At 42.3% G+C, this 15,779-nt stretch overlaps 1 protein-coding gene across 3 annotated transcripts in view; it reads right to left on the bottom strand.

Annotated features, from left to right (window-relative positions):
* The window catches only part of TPH2 (tryptophan hydroxylase 2), a 327,850-nt gene that overhangs the window by 276,472 nt on the left and 35,599 nt on the right, over positions 1 to 15,779 (bottom strand). For all 3 annotated transcript variants that reach the window (XR_007517278.1, XR_007517279.1, XM_049883908.1), the window contains exons 7-8: positions 12,508 to 12,704; positions 6,854 to 6,989 (exon numbers count right to left, since the gene is read on the bottom strand). Coding sequence is in view for 1 of the 3 variants with exons in the window: in XM_049883908.1 (XP_049739865.1) it covers positions 6,854 to 6,989; positions 12,508 to 12,704 (333 nt within the window). In the remaining 2 variants the exon portion in view is untranslated. The remainder of the gene's footprint in view (positions 1 to 6,853; positions 6,990 to 12,507; positions 12,705 to 15,779) is intronic.

Raw genomic sequence — 15,779 nt, 5'->3', positions numbered from 1 at the left:
ACTTAGAACTTTTCAAAACACAAAGATTAAAATTATCTTTACAGAGAGTTTTGTCTGTGCAGAGTATTTCTGGGAGGACGCAATAGAAACTTGGTAGCAGGTCTCCTCTGGGGAGGGTTGTTTTTGTCGTGTGCCATTGGTTGAGTCAATTCTGACTCATAGTGACCCTATATGACAGAGTAGAACTGCCCCATAGGGTTTCCTAGGCTATAATCTTCACAGGAACAGATCACCAGATCATTTCTCCCACAGAGCTGTTGGTGGGTTCAAACCATCAATCCTTCAGTTAGCAGCCAAGCACTTAACTATTATACCACCAGGGCTCCATGGGGAGGATTAACTGGGTATAAAGAGCAACGGAAGAGGGAAAGGAACTCCCTTTTCACAGTACACTCTTATCTCTTGTCCCCTTCGAATTCTGAACCATATATATCCATTACCTATTCATAAAATAATAATAATTTTAAAAAGCGAATGAATAATATAAACCCACAAACATTAAAGAGCTTGTAAATTAATGTTCCACCATCTGTTAGTCTGTTGTACTGTGGTGGCTTGCATGCTGCTATGATACTGGAAGCTATGCCACCGATATTTCAAATACCAGCAGCGTCACTCATGGTGGACAGATTTCAGGAGACCTTCCAGACTAAGGCAGGCTAAGAAGAAAAGCCTTGCAATTTACTTCTGAAAATTAGCTAATGAAAACACTACGGACCACACAGAACATCGTCCAACTTGCTTACTTTGCACTCATCATCAAGAGGGCTTCAATCGCTAGAGGAGGACATCATGTTTTGTAAAGTAGAGGGCCAGTGAGGGCGAGAAAGATCCTCAGTGAGATGGATTGACACGCAGCAGCTACAACAATGAACTGGAGGGATTGTGAGAAATCACAGGACTGAGCAGTGTTTCATTCTGTCGTACATAAGGTCGCTGTGGGTCGGAATCAATCCAAAGCCCTTAACAACAAGTTAGTGAACCCCAAGTTTCCATTCTGGACTGAATCTCCTCTTCTCTATGTAGCCAGAGGAGTCAGTGAAGAAGAAAACACTCAAATCTATAATGGGAACTTTAAATTCACATCTGCACTCCAACCCTTATTTCCAACTACAGGTAGTCCCCAGCTTACGACAGGGTTCCTTTCAGATAACTCAGTCATTAAGTCAGTTTTGATGCAAGTCCAATGTCTCAAATTTTTTTTTTTTTTTTTTTTTTTAGTTTTCATTATTATTGCCTTTGTTATCAGCATCTTCATAAATCCAGTCTTTACTTGACTTTGGGGGTTGGCGTGAGAATGACAACATCAACAAACCATGTGCCGTAAGATTGTATGTAGTACATATTACTAATGATAAAAAAAAAAAATTTTTTTTTTTTTAATGATAAGATATAAAAAAAAGAAAAAATGGACAGGTCGTAAGTACAGTTCATCATAATTCTAAGGCATCATAAGTCAGGGACTACCTACATCTCCATCTGGAGGTCCCCCTAGCACCTCAAAGACAACACGCCCAAAAACCAAATCCTCCTCTTCCCTCCGCAGCCTGATCGTCTTCCAGTACTCTCCATCATTATTAGAAATGACTACCCATTCTGCTTCCCAATCTACAAATCTCAGAGTTACCTTAGCGACCCTGCTCTCGCCTCACTCCCTTTGGAATCACCAAATATTGTTAATTACATCTCTATTACATTTTGCACATAGGTGTCCTCTTGTCCTTCCCACTGACTTTTCCTAGTTCAATACCTTACAGTTCTCCTTCCCTGGAATGTGAGCTCCCGCCTGGTTCTGCTGATACCAGCGTCTCTCCACCTGGCCCGTACTCCACGCATCCTCCACCCCCACCCTTAGTCATCTTCCTCAAATACACTTACCTGATCATGCTTAAGAACCTTGGCCAGCCCTACATTGCCTACAATATCAAGCCCAGATGACACAGCTTGATAACTAGCCCTTTACCATGTGAGCTGGAATCCCTAGGTGGTGCCAACAGTTAACACACAGGGCTGCTGGCTGAAAGGTTGGGGACTGGAGTCTGCCCAACTAGGGAGCACAGTTCTATTCATACACATGGGATCGTGATCATCAGAATCAACTCGACCAGCAACTGGTTTTCATGATGTGATGAAGATTCATTTTCTCCCTAACACATAACCTGTGCTCTGGCCACTCTGGACAAACAAGCCTTACTCAGTCAGGCTTCTTCATGCCTCCCCATGTTTGCACTTGCCCTTTCCTCATTTAGAAAGTGTTTCCTTACCTCCTCACCCTGTCTCGTCCAAAAGCAAAATTCCTGTTCACCCTTCTAGACCCCACTCAGTTTATAACTTCTCTGAAAAGCCTTCTGGGACTGCCCCCCCTCTGTGTTGCTCTAACACTTTGCACACATCCCAATGATAGCCCTAACCACACTCTTTCATAATTATTTATGTTTCTATCTCCCCTGCTAGAATGTGAGCTGCTTTCAAAAGCAGCAACTATATTTTATTCATCTTTGAATCTGCTGCACCTCCCTCCTCGCGTTGCACATAAATGTTTGCTGAATGAATTGGCTGAAAGTACTTTGGTAAAAATGTAACACATTATCCCAAAATTTTATAGACCTCTGTGGCTAAAATCTCATTTCTTTGCCCTCTCTCTCTGCATACCTATTGGCACGCTATTGCAGGTCTCAGGAGGGCCAGTTATTCCAAGGGAACTAACAAAGTGCCTGCTATTTGTAAACACAGCCATTTGTAAACCCTCTGGGCTAGATTTAGAGATTGCCTTTTTAACTCTGACAAGGCTCCTTTGAGCACTCACTCCACTTTAAGAAGCATTTCTTTTCCAAATGTCTGGAGTCCTATAAGTAACCTTTGTTTACCCTGAAAACGCTTTCAGGGAAGCTGGATGGAGTCGAAAAAACGATGTAGTGATCCTGCAGGGACTCCCCTGGGCAGTGGGCCTCACCCAGCCAAGGAGGGGGAGGGAGAGACTTCAGAGACTGGCTCTAATCCCTGCCCACGCTGGGTGTCATCTGCCATCTAACTGCTTTCACCTCCAAGGGCTCTCTGCTCCCCAGTTAATGGGCTTCCCATGGCAGCCCATTAATCACAAGATTATTCGAGTAAAACAGCATCTCCTGAGCGAAATGATAAACCGAGTGGCCTGAAGAACAGTGGGTAACAAATTAGGTAAGATTAGGGCTAGACACTCATTTGAATGGAGGCCAGGAAGGCAGAGACCCAAAAAACAGCTGGCCAAGCCCATGCAGGCTCCTCTAGCCTCAGGATCTTTGCATCACTGTTCTCTCAGCCTAGAGAGTTCTTCCCCCAGATGTTCCTGTTCAGGACGCTGTCCTAATGCCACCTCATAAAAGGCTGTCCTGAAGACCCAGCTTCCCTCACTCTCCATCTCCTTGCCCTGCCCTGTCTGTCCTCAGAGCCCCCATCACTATCTGACTCCATATTATCTGTTTATATGCTCATTGTTTTCTCCTCCATTCATCCTTGCGGGCAAGGACATTGCCTTGTTCCCAGACAATTCAAGCATGTTCCCAGACAATTCAAGCATATCTAGGGAAGAACTTTCTAGGCTGTGAGAACAGTGGTGCAAAGACCCTGAGGCTAGAGGAGCCAGCAAGGGCTTGGCCAGCTGTCTTTGGGTCTCTGCCTCCTTGGGCTCCATTCAAATAAGTGTCTAGCCCTAATCTTACCTAAAAAAATAATTTCAGCTCATAGTGGCCCCTTGTGAGTCAGACTAGAACAGTATTCTATAGGATTTTCAATGGCTGATTTTTCAGGTGTAGGTCACCAGGCCTTCCTTCCAAGGCATCTCTGGGTGAAGCTGAACCTCTAACCTTTTGGTTAGCAGCCATTTGTACCACCCAGGGAATGCAAACACATAGTAATCCCCCTATAAATATTTGTTAAATTAAAGAAGAAAAAAAGGAATACAAAGATATATAATATAGGGACACTGCTCTCAAGTAGCTTATGATTTCAAGGAAGAAGTAAGATGCCAGTTTAAAATGTTAAAAGCTAGCATGGTTAAATACATGTAAGAGACAGACAATAGGAAGCGTAAATGACAGATTTTCTGAGGAGTGTTGTGCTGGGACAGTAAAAGAATGCACAAGAAGATGTAAAATGCATCTATCCTGAAGGCAGTGGAAAATTCAGCTTGAAGCACTTACTGATGAAGATCAAAGACTATAGCCTTTAGTATGGATTATACTTCAACATAAAGAAAACAAACATCCTCCCAACTAGACCAATAAAGAACATCATGATAAACAGAGAAAATATTGTCAAGGATTTCCTTTTACTTGGATCCACAATCAGCGCTCATGGAAGCAGTAGTCAAAAAAATTAAACGACACATTGCATTGGGCAAATCTGCTTCAAAGGACCTCTTTAAAGTGTTAAAAAGCAAATAGGTCACTTGGAGAACTAAGATGCACCTGACCCAAGCCATAGTATTTTCAATCACTTCATATTCATGCAAAAGCTGGACAATGAATAAGGAAGACCAAAGAAGAATTGATGCCTTTGAATTACGGCATTGGCAAAGAATATTGAATATACCATGGACTGCCAGAATAACAAACAAATCTGTCTTAGAAGAAGTACAGCTTCTTAGAAACAAGGATGGTAAGACTTCGTCTCACATACTTTGGACACATTATCAGGAGGGACCAGTCCCTGGAGAAGGACACCATGCTTGGTAAAGTACAACGTCCGTGTCAAAGAGGAAGACCCTCAACTAGACGGACTGACACAGTGGCTGCAGCAATGGGCTCGAACATAGCAATGATTATGAGGATGGTGCAGGACTGGCAGTGTTTCATTCTATTGTACGTGCGGTGGCTATGGATAGGGACTGATTTGACAGCACCTGACAACAACAATAGGAAAAGGGGCCAGGGTAAGACAGGGAACAGAAGGGTCCCAAACCTGCAAACAAAGTAACAGGAAATGGGCCAGGGTGCAGAAACAAAGCCATTCCCCAGAACGATGGGGCAGGGTATCAACAAACTTCTTTAAAGTTGCGTTTCAGAAGCAGCTGGATAAAACCTGCCCCAGGAACAAGCACAGAACATCAACCTGTGACCACTGTGTGACCTTCCACCAGGGACAGTGAGGGGCTGCAGCCACATCTGGAGAATCGAACTTGAGGAGCAAAAGACTGTGCAGGTGCAACACCCCATAATAACTCCTGCTACGAACGCCAGAGGCCTCTGGGACAGGAGCCATCTTGGAAAGCTGCTGCGCGCACGGGGTAGTTAACATGTCCCCACCTATGCCTATGAATAAACCTGAATCTTTTCCCATCCAAGAACCTTTAAAAACCCAGGCAAGTCTTTTGTTCTGTGAGACAGGGGTGTGTGTTGTTTAAGCCCTCCTCATCTCTGCTTGCAAGCCTCTTCAATAAAGCTTTGCTCATGTGGAAAACTCTTCGTGCCTTACCTGCTCATTCTTGACCAGTGAGAGGCAAGAACCTTATTCAATTTCAGCAACAAGTGTACCACCCAGGAAACTGTACAATCCATGTGGGTCGAGGACAAATTACTAACACATGGGGTTCACTTTACCCCATACACACACACACACACCTGTGATAGAGCAGTACAGCATTGCCTCTTAGCTTCTCTCCCAACCCTTCCCCACCCATAGAGCAGGAGGGAAAGAATAAAAGCTCCCAAGGTGTATTCTCTCAACAAAAGCTGACAGAGTCAAAACAGCATCATAAATCCTAGATGTATCTGGAAATGATGGGCAGGATAGGAGATGTGTTTAAGATGTTCAGAACCTCTTGTAGAACAAGAGCACAACACAGAGTTCTGAGTTTGGGGGTGATGAAAAAGACCAAAGGAGAGCGGATTGATTAGTAACAAGAGTTGCTATGGAGTATGTGGTAGTTCAGTGGTAGAATTCTCAGCTTCTGTGCCAGAGATGATGTGTGCAACCACCACTCATCTGTCAGGGGAGGCTTGTGTGTTGCTATGATGCTGAACACATTTCAGTGGAGATTCCAGAGTAAGGTGGACTAGGAAGAAAGACCTGGCAATCTACTTCCAAAAACTCAGCCAATGAAAACCCTGGGGATCACAATGGTCTGACCCACAACGATGGTGCAGGACCAGGCAACATTTTGTTCCCTTGTGCATGGGATCACCATGAGTCATGGGCCAACTCAACAGCAGTAACAGAACAACAACAACATGGAGTGTTTATGTCAACCTCCTTAATGTATGAGAAAGTCACATGTGGCTTGGCTGTGTCAATGATTTCTTTCCTCCTCTGTGCCTTCATTTCGTCATCAGAGAACTGAGGTAATAACAATTCCTACACCACAGGGTTGTTGTGAGGATTAAATGAATTCATCAGAGCAGCACCTGGCAGTAGTAATTGTTCAACATGAGTTCACTATTATTATCCTTATTATTGAAGTTTTGGTATGAATTTAGCTTTTTAAATGCAAGTTCTAAAACTTCTCTGTGAATCATGGCTTTATAAAAATTGTACTTTTTTTTTTTTTTTTTAAAGAAAGAATGCCATCAACAGCCTGGCCAGAGCAGAAGGTTCAGTGTTAGGCATAAAGCTAGAGAGACAAGCTGGAGCTAGACTATCAGAGCCTTGTATACCCAGCTGAGATGTCTGATCTTTATTCTACAGTACCTGAGAGCCACTGGAGGTTTTCAGTGAGCCCTTCATTCTTTGATGTGAGTGGTGTGGCTCTCACTGGCCAGGGAGATGGAACTTACTTTAGAGGTGGAAGAGGGTCTAAGTCATTTTCAAGTAATGTAAGCTTTGACACTCTGCAGTGTGATAGTCTCTGTTCAGCTGAGCACAGAATGTGGGTACTTACGGTTCCGGGGTGTAGAGGGGGTCCGAGCCATGCCGAATGTACTGAGTGCAGTGGAAGACTCTGTAGGCCAGTCCTGCCAGAAAGTCTCGCGGACTCAGGTATCCAGCCACTGGCCTCACTGTGAAGCCAGACCTTTCTAAAGAAGCAACAGAAAGCACTAATTGACTTGAGTGCCCAAGGAGGGATGCCTATCATTTACGAGAATGTTCTAGAAACAATGTAATCAAGGTACTAAAGCTCTTGACAAGTGAATGACATATACTGTTAGCTGTTATCACGTTTGGGGCTTTTGGTTACTAAAATGTACCTGCAGATGATGGTTTCCAGGGGAACAAGACATTCATTAGAACGGAAAGAAAGGTGAAAAAAGATACTTAAGGACTGAAATTCAAGAGCCAGATTAGATCAACAAACCTTAGATAACTGGAAAGACATCAGTCTAAAGTGATGCTCACTACATTTACCTGCTGTCTTTCAAAAAAACACACCTAGGGGCCCATTCTGTGTGCATGTTTTCAGTAACACACAGGTGCTAGACCCCTTCAGTAGCATCTTGGGATCATCGGTTTACATGTAGCTTTCTATTGTCAATGCCACCTAACCCCTTCATTCTATATTGCTGTTTTCTGTGATACTACGAGAGCAATCATATTAATTACTGCAGTTTGAAGAGCTAGATAGACTACTTCACGCTCTACATGTTCTATTGGTTTATTGTAAGTGGAAACCAAACCACCAGAAGACAATAAAATCTATTAAATGACCCTATACCACTAACTCAGGTAGGCTGTGGGTCAACAGTGTTCTCAGTGGTAGGGCCACCTAACGCTTCCCTCTCATGAAGGCACAGAAAACTTAGGACAGGAGAGCTGTTCTCATCCCTGATGCCAGCAGTGTCAAGACTCCCAGTCCAAAAAGCTCAGCTCGTTAGGAGAGTACCTCAGAATTGTTGGAAATATTTGTAAAAAGAACGAATTAAGCTTATAAAACAAGGTCAGTTTGGGCTTTCTGGTACCTACATGGAATAAGCACTGATCTCCTGCCTCCTCAGACCCATATTCTAGCACCATTATGCTCATCCCAAAAGCCTTTGCTTTGAATTGTTCACCACTGAGTATCAAAAAGATAAGTATATTCTCTTCTTTTTCTGTCTTATGTCAGTTAAGCCAGTGTATCCCACACATGGAAAACAAGTACCCGTACACATAAGGAATGATTTTAATAGTTATATATCTAATTTTAGTAGTAATATGTTTTCACATGAATTCAAAAAATGTATGCAGCTATCACATCAAGAATTTTTATTTTTTTCCTGGGTGTGCAAACAGTTAACACATTCGGTTGTTAACTGAAAGTTTGGAGGTTCAAGTCCACCCAGAGGCATTTTGGAAGGAAAGCCTGGTGATCTACTTCTGAAAAATTAGACATTGACAACGCTATAGAACAGCTCTACAGTGATGTGCATAGGGTCGCCACGAATCGAAGTTGACTTGATGGCACCTGATAGTTATTGTTTGTAGTTTCCTTTTTAAAACAGCTTTTTAAAAATGGAATCAATTGAAGGAAATAATAATACTTAGTGGTTAAGAGCTACATATGCTAACCAAAAGGCTAGCAGTTCAATCCTTGGAAACTCTATGGGGCAGTTCTACTCTGTCCTATAGGGTTGCTATGAGTTGGAATCGACTCAATGGCAGTGAGTTTGGTTTTTGGCTTAATGAGCGATGCAAACTGAGCTCCCAGCAACCAGTTCACCAAGGATTGTGAATAATAATAACAGCTGAGACTCTGTTATACTTAATATGTATTAGGCTTTAAGGTATATCAATTAGTTTCTCCCTCATAACCATCTTGTAAGGTAGTATGATTATTACTTCCACTTACAGAGGAGGAAACGGAGGCACAGAACAAGTGCTAGCAAGTGGCAAGACACAGACTCATTCTAGGCTTTCTGCATCCAGAATCCCTGCTTTTAAGCACGATACCATATTGCCTCTCATAAAAATATTAAGTTAGTAAGGTTAACGTTGGGAGACAGATATGGCAAAAATCATGAAATAGTATGCTAATTACTGAGGTTTGAAAAAACAATACAAAGTAATCCTCATATATGAACAACCAAGCCCATGGTAAATACATAATATGTGCATAACTGTGAGAAACAAAGAGGGACATGACAGGGACAAAGTAATTAAAGGGATCATAAACTAGTTAAACTACATATACACAGTCAATCCTCATTACTAACAGATTATCTATTTGAAAATTGGCCTACTCACTAAAAAAAAATTATTTGTGACTCCAAAATCAATACTCGTGGGGCAGAGGCAAAAAATTTCAGTCATCCGAGGCACTTGTTCCCAGCTGAGATAGAACAAGCTGACGTTCTGCCTTTTGTTTTTGCTCACACACTGTAAACAAGTGTTCTTTTCAGGGTCTACTTAATGCCACGTTTTTTCACATTTTTGTGCTACTCATTCATGATCTCACTGTTAAAAATGGCCCCCAAGCATAGTGCTGGAGTGCTGTCTAGTGTTCCTAAGCACAAGGAGACTGTGATGTGCCTGACAGAGAAAATAAATACTAGATAAATGTTGTTCAGGCATGAGTTACCATGCTGCTGGCTGGAAGTAAAATGTTAATCAATCAACAATACTTATTAAATTAGATGTCTTTAAACAGAAACACACATGAAAAAAAGGCTAGGTACTGATTGGTTGATGAAAATATTGTGACCAGAGGTTTGCAGGAACCTAACCTTGTATTTCTCCTAGGAACAACGGTTTGGTGTTCACTAATTCAGTGTTCATAGCAACTTTATAAAACACAACTACTACAAATAACAAGAATTATCCAGAATTAGGTGTGGTGCTAAATACCATATTTTTACACAAATAACACGTCTTCTACCTTTGTTTGCCAACTGTGCCCTCCCTTCGTGAGGTATTTTCATAAGCTCACTATACTAATTTTTTTTATTAAAAAAAAAAAACCCATCACAGTTAAGTTGAATCCAATTCATAGAGACCTTATAGGACAGAGTAGAAGTGCCCCATAGGGTTTCCAAGGAGCAGCTGGTAGATTCAAACTGCCGAACTTTTTGTTAGCAGCCGTAGCTCTTAACCAAAAAACTGGTGTAGTGGCACATACAAAAATACCTCATGGGGGGAAGGCACCGTTGGCAAACAAACGTAGAAGGTGTGCATTATTTGTGTGAAAATGGTGTAAATGATACTGACCAGTGGTTCTCAATCTCTTTTCCTGAGTGATAAATACAGTCCGTGATGTTCACACTTGGGATCCTCCACCATGACCATACCCATAGTGCTGTATGTGGTTCTCAGCATACTGCCTATAAGACCATGCTATCGTTCCCTGATATAAGCACGATACATAATGAAATCAGAGAGGGAGAGATCATGGTGACCAAACTGATCAGGATTCATGGAAGAGGCAGGACTTACTCTGAGTCTTGAAGAATGAGTAGAATTTGAGCAGGTGGAGAAGATTCACATTTCCCAGCAAAGGGCAGAGCCTAAGCAAAGGTATGGAGAACCCACAGCTAGAGCAGACGGTCTGTGCAGGGCAGCCGTAACAGGGGACAAACTTGGAAAGCGGGGCCAGGGCCTTGAAGTCAGGATCAACAGCTCAGACTTGATCTTATAAACATGGGTCAGCAAACTATAGCCCATAGGCCAAATTCAGTTTGTCACCTGTTTTTGTACACTCTATGAGCTAAGAATAGCTTTTACCTTTTTTTAATAGTTACATATTAAATAGCTATATTACCTGTTGCCATCAAGTCAATTCCAACTCATGGCAGCCCCACGTGTGTCAGAGTAGAACTGTGCTCCATAGGGTTTTCAATGGGCTGATTTTCGGAAGTAGATTGCCAGGCCTTTCTTCTAAGGTCCCTCTGGGTGTCCTTGAACCACTAACCTTTTGGTTGGCAGTCAGTACATTAATGTTTACACCACCCAGGGATTTCATAATCATATTACTTCCTACATAATTGCCTGGATATTGCCTCTTGGCCCACAGAGTATAAAACAGTTGCTATCTGGCCCTTTATAAAAATATTTACTGACCCCTATAAAACAATGGGGAGCCACTGAGAATTTCTCAGCAGAGGTGCCAGGAGGAAAGTAATATTTTAGGAATAGTAAGCTTTATCTTGAAGCAGTGGGCAGGAGAGTAAAAAAATAGAAGGGAGAAAATACAAGAGCCAAGGTTGTAAAATGATGGCAACCTCAACTTCAGTGATGGCAGTAGAATAGAAAGAAAAGGGCAGATTCAGAATGGTTCATAAAGTCAAAAGTTTCAATATTTGAAGGCTGTGGTAGGCTGGCTAATGGCCCCCAAAGATGCCCATAATTTTGTAACTAAAACTGCTACTTTATATTCTTTGCATGTGGTTGAGTTAAGGGTCTTGAGATGGGGACAGTGGCATGGATTATCCAGGTGGGACTAATGTAATCATAAGAATCCACATGAGAGGGAGGTAGGAAAATCAGAGTCGGAGAATGCGATACGACAATAGAAACAAGAGGCTGGAGTGATTCAAGGAAGGGGCTGCAAGCCAAGTAATGAAGGCAGACTTTAGAAGCTGGAAAAGGCAAGGAAACAGAAGCTTCCAAAAGGAATGTAGCCCTGCCAACACCTTGATTTTAGACTTCTGGCCTCCAAAACCATAAGATAATAAATTTGTGCTGTTATAAGCCACGCAGTTTGTAACTATTTGTTTCAGAAGCAATAGGAAGCTAATACAGAGATTGATTGGATATTGGGGGGCAGGGAAGGGTAGGAGTTTGAAAGGAGGAGTCCTTAGCAAAGCTTGATGACTCTAGAAAATAAAGTATCACTGACAGAAACAGAGAAGGCAGGCAAGGAAGTGAGGTCCAAAAAGGAGGCAGACAATGATGTTTTTGCTTTTAGAACTGTTGCATATGAAAGGGGGGAAGAGGAAGAACAGAAAACCAAGCACTGAACCACAATGAAAAACAAAGGCGGAAGTGGGGCCACCATGAAATTCTGCCTGCCTCCCAAATGTGGGGGAGGTGACTAAATTGTCCTAGTTGCTGTGCCAGGAGGGTCAGTGAAGACAGTGACCATAGAGAGAAGGTGAACTTGAGGTGACTGTATACCTCATTTTGTTCACTACTGTAACATCAGTAATGAGTACAGCCCTGGCACACATTTATACTTAAAAATGTTGACTGACTGACTGACTGACGTTCAACATTAGCCATGACATTTCTCTATCTGGTATATAATTTTTAAAAAAGCAACAAGTAAAAAGAAGCGTTTGGAGCCACTCCATACCTACGTATCCCCAGCAGAGTAGTTCTGGGCTGAGGAAAAGCTCAACCCTGAACAACTTTTGGGATGTTACATTTATAACCACCTACCACAGAGGCCTTAGCAAGTCCCTGAGCCATGGAAGCAGCTGAGTCAATCACTCCTGCTCAGAGTCCCTGCCTCTGCTTCCAGGATGGCCACAGGTAATTGTTGGTTCAATGGTCCTTTTTTTAGATTCCTCTTGGCTGGGAAAATCACTCACTTTCCTTTTGTAAAAAGAGCCGTTGCTGCAATATATGTCCTTGGGAGGCAAGTGAGGTTGATGGCCAGGAAAAGACAGCCGGTATGAGACTTACCTTTCAGAAACACAGAGACATCTTCAAGTTGAGGCACATTGTCCTCCCTGTAGCCACAGTATTTCGTCAGCAGAGGGAAGTTTTTCAAATATTCTCGGCAAGCGTGAGTGGGATAGAGTTTGGAGAGCTCCCGAAACACAACGCCCCAAGTTTTAGTCTCTTCCTCTGTGTACTCCACCCTGGGAATGGGCTGACCACTAAACAAGGGAGAAGAAAAATAAATAAAATTAGCTTTGGAGCACCAAGATAACTGTATTCTCACTTTAATGCCTGTCCCAAGTCAGATTCTTGATAAGTGGACTCCCTGAGCATTTAAAAGGATCCCACTGGGTATTATTTTATAAAGTAAATGCTAACCTTCTAATTTTATGTGTGTGTTGGACTTCCATATAAATGACTGGATTCAATTAAGTTACATCTTCACAAATCTTTACAGAAATTTGGTAAGGTTTATGTTCTTCAACCGAAGCCGGTAACACATAAGCTTCAGGATTGGAAGAAACTGGTTTTAGGTACAAAGCTGTGCCCCGAGAGCCTTGTCTGCAATCACCTGACAGCAGTGATAAATGGATGTCGTCTCTTGAAAATAAAATTGCCTTGTGGGTTCTCTTTGTCCCTTGCCCAGGCTCACCCCAATCTCCAAGTGTAATTTTGAGATTATTTGTTCAGGGCAAAATGGGAAATTCTAAAAGACTATGTTGAATTTAAAAGCGAGAGTTTCACAAACCACAAAATAGAAGCACTTATTGCAAGTCATGCTGAGAAGAGCACATGGTTAAGTCCTCTCAGTTTAGAGCAGGGTTTGGCAAACTTTTCCTGTAAAGGGCCTGATAGTAAATATTTTAGGCTTACAGGCCCTACGGTCTCTGTTGAAACTCCTCAACTCTGCCATTGTAGCTCAAAAGCAGCCATAGGCAATACATAAGTGAATAGGCATAGCTCTGTTCAAAGGAAATTGTATTTACAAAACCAGGCAGTGGGCCAGATCTGGCCCATAAGCAGTAGCTTGCTGATGCTGGTTTAGAATATGGAAAGATCATTTTGGGCTGGATTGGTCAAAGAGAATTTCCTGGAGGAGGCAAACGAGCTAAACCTTGTTGGCCAGGTAGGGTCTGCAGGTTCCCTGACAAAAAGACAGGTGAGGAGGAAATGATGTAGTAATAGCAGCCAGCAGCTGTGGACACAGAACAGCCCAAGGCAAGCTGGGACGGGAAGAAGGAGGGGAATATGTACATGTGCTTTTTGCAAACTACTGTTTGAAGGACCAGAGTCCGAATTTAGCCACTGATTAAGATACCTATTCTGGAAGGAGCCCTAGTGGCACAGTGGTGAAGTGCTCAGCTGCTGGCTGAAAATTTGACTGCTCGAAACCACCAGCCACTCCATGGGAGAAAGACAGGGCAGTCTGCTTCTCTGAAGATTACAGCCTTGGAAACCCTATGGGGCACTTCTATTTTGTCCTATAGGGTCGCTATGAGTCAGAATCAATTTGACAGCAATAGGTTTATCCCAGAAGTGCAACCAGGGTTTGAGAAACCTCATGACACACGCAACAGCTGCCTGCAGCACACCCCCACTCACCCCCTGCCCCCCGCCCCACTCGCACTCACCACTCATCAGAGTCTGCCCCTGCAGCCAGCAGATACACATGCATGACACGTGGAAATCCAAATACACACACAAAACTAGGAATCCTGCCCCTGCAATTTGTGTAATCCAGCCTGTAACAGGCAGCGTACACAGCAGCAAAACGCCACTCAGGGTTGCCCCAGATGCACGGCACCTCCAATAAGCCGGGATCAAAAAGTAGCAGTTCCTACTGAGGTGGGTAGTACAAAAGGAAAGGGGGACAAACACAAGAGCAGATCATCAAACAGAACCCCCACCCCCCAACCTTTCTACATATTTCACTGTGTTCTTGCCACAATACTTTCTGTTCAAAGTTTAGACCCAAATGTGGTTCCTACTGCCCAACTGTTCATATACATAAACACTTATATATATATATATATATATATATATATAACCGCAGTACATAAGGTAAGAGGAATAACACATACTGAAGAAGGAACTAGAAATTAACATTTCATTCTCTAAGTACCAAGACTAGGTTTTATACAAACCAAATTAGAACAAGATTAATCTGGTTTACATTTTGCTGTTGATAGCAAATAAAAAATTACAACCTGGCAAATATTTGCTGGGAAGATCAAAACTGCTAAGACCTAGCATCTGTGATGAATTTAAAATGAAAGCTTGAAATGGAAAGATAAAAATAGACAGGATGTAAAGAAATAAGTATATAAACGGTCCTCCTCTGGCTCCAGAAAATTCAGCTAAATCAATTTGAGTCAGGTAAGCCAATATAGCTAATAAGAGTTGTGTACACTCAGAAGGTAAGGAAGCGATGAGCCTGAAACAATAAATGAAATATTAAGAAGCTGTTTGAGAAGAATCGTTAGGTCAAACTTTTCCCTTCAACATCAATCTGCAAACATGTAGCATTTCCAAGGAGACCTGAAGCTAGCCAGTGGAATGAGTATAAGCAGCAGAAAGAAAGGAAATATAAGTTTAGACGGGAAGAAGTGTTATATGGTCTGTGACTTAATAAATTTCCAGTGTCACAAGCTTGGGAATAAGGTTGGGTCATGTGTATTCTCCAGGGCTTCGAAATGGTTCATTCTGGTTCAAACCCCAGCTGAGAATTTGCATTTTTCTTAAGCTCCCTGCTGAAATTTGCATTTCTAACAAGTTCACAGGAAGTTATACATAAGAATCACCTGGGGATCTTATTAAAATGTAGGTTCTGATTCACTATATCTGGGGTAGAAATGCAAATTCTGAGCAGGAAACTTGTTAGAAATGCAAATTCTCAGCCCAGGTTTGAAGGAGACCTAACTGGTTCAAAGCCCTGCTATTCTCATCTGTTTTCCTGGGTAACTAACTAGTCTGCTCTTTGAGTTAATGACTGGTATGGTGTCCTGCTGCTACCCTCAATCCAGGTGAGTCTAACTGTGATCATATCAAGAGATTTCTCACACCACCCAACCCCTTCCCCTTGCAGATAACTCTCTTAAGGTAAATGTTTAAAAATCAACTTCATTATAAAGTAAATATTAGCTTTAGCCATTTAATTTCTATAAAAACACAGAGAAAAAAAACTCTAATTTTTCTATGTAGTGAATATAGGTATACCCCATTGCCGTTGAGTCAATTCCAACCCATAGTGACCCTACCAGACAGAATAGAACTGCCCCATAGAATTTCCAAGG

This window comes from Elephas maximus, chromosome 4, assembly GCF_024166365.1.
Source record: "Elephas maximus indicus isolate mEleMax1 chromosome 4, mEleMax1 primary haplotype, whole genome shotgun sequence".
NCBI classification, from domain to species: Eukaryota; Metazoa; Chordata; class Mammalia; order Proboscidea; family Elephantidae; genus Elephas; species Elephas maximus.
This window is presented reverse-complemented; position numbering and strand designations above follow the sequence as displayed.